The 770-nt window shown below is 38.7% G+C and overlaps 1 protein-coding gene across 1 annotated transcript in view; it reads right to left on the bottom strand.

The window, feature by feature from the left end:
- Positions 1 to 351: 351 nt before the first annotated feature.
- Positions 352 to 770, bottom strand: part of NDC1 (NDC1 transmembrane nucleoporin) — a 6,774-nt gene continuing 6,355 nt past the window's right edge. The window contains exon 9 of the mRNA XM_027879114.1: positions 352 to 366. Within this exon, the coding sequence (XP_027734915.1) occupies positions 352 to 366 (15 nt within the window). The remainder of the gene's footprint in view (positions 367 to 770) is intronic.

The following is a 770-nucleotide window of genomic DNA, read 5'->3' as shown; positions in this document are numbered from 1 at the left end:
AAACATAGCAACATCATATGTAGTGAAGCCGTGCCCACTGCTAGTGTGTCAGGTTCAGCTCTGTGACACTGCACTTTAACACCAGGCAGTGAAGGGAGCAGTCCCAAGGCATGGAGTTGTTTATTAATCTATATGTATCTGGGGATATTTAAAGAAAAAAGGGAATATAATTACAGACAACAACTTTTTTTCAATTGCACTGTTTTCAGATTTATAACCTCTTTGCACAAATCAGGACAGGTATGTAAAGAGTGGCCCGAAGCATCAGGACTTGATGCACATTGTAAACCACCAGCTGATTAGAATTTGGTTGCTCCATTTACAAGCAATTACAGGTTATTTCACGGCTGCCTACAATGAGATTTCCTGCACAGAAGAGACCACCAGAGGCAGTAACACAGTGAACAAACAGACTTCAGAATATAAACCTATTATTCCCCACTCCCTTCTTCTTAGAGCACTGTCACCTTCTTATCATGTATCAGCCAGACAATAAATTCTTATAGAAGGTGTTCATCTCTTTGGAAAGAGACATTTCTCTTATGCTAAACAGACTTCTGTGAGGCTGCAAGAACTGCCATCTGTGGGAGGAACATAATGAATGTGTGAGCAATTTATATTGTGTGTGGTACTTTTATAGACTTTTATAAACCTTCACATAGTTTTATAAGTACTATAAGTTATAGGTCCCAAGATGGCTACGGGTGTCTTTTTAAGAACAAAGAAAAATGAGTGGCAAGAAGAAGGTGGAGTTTGTTAAAGTAAACTAT

Source organism: Empidonax traillii, unplaced genomic scaffold (genome assembly GCF_003031625.1).
Source record: "Empidonax traillii isolate 1590-97213 ecotype Southwest subspecies unplaced genomic scaffold, ASM303162v1 scaffold50:size1795014, whole genome shotgun sequence".
Taxonomy (NCBI): domain Eukaryota; kingdom Metazoa; phylum Chordata; class Aves; order Passeriformes; family Tyrannidae; genus Empidonax; species Empidonax traillii.
This window is presented reverse-complemented; position numbering and strand designations above follow the sequence as displayed.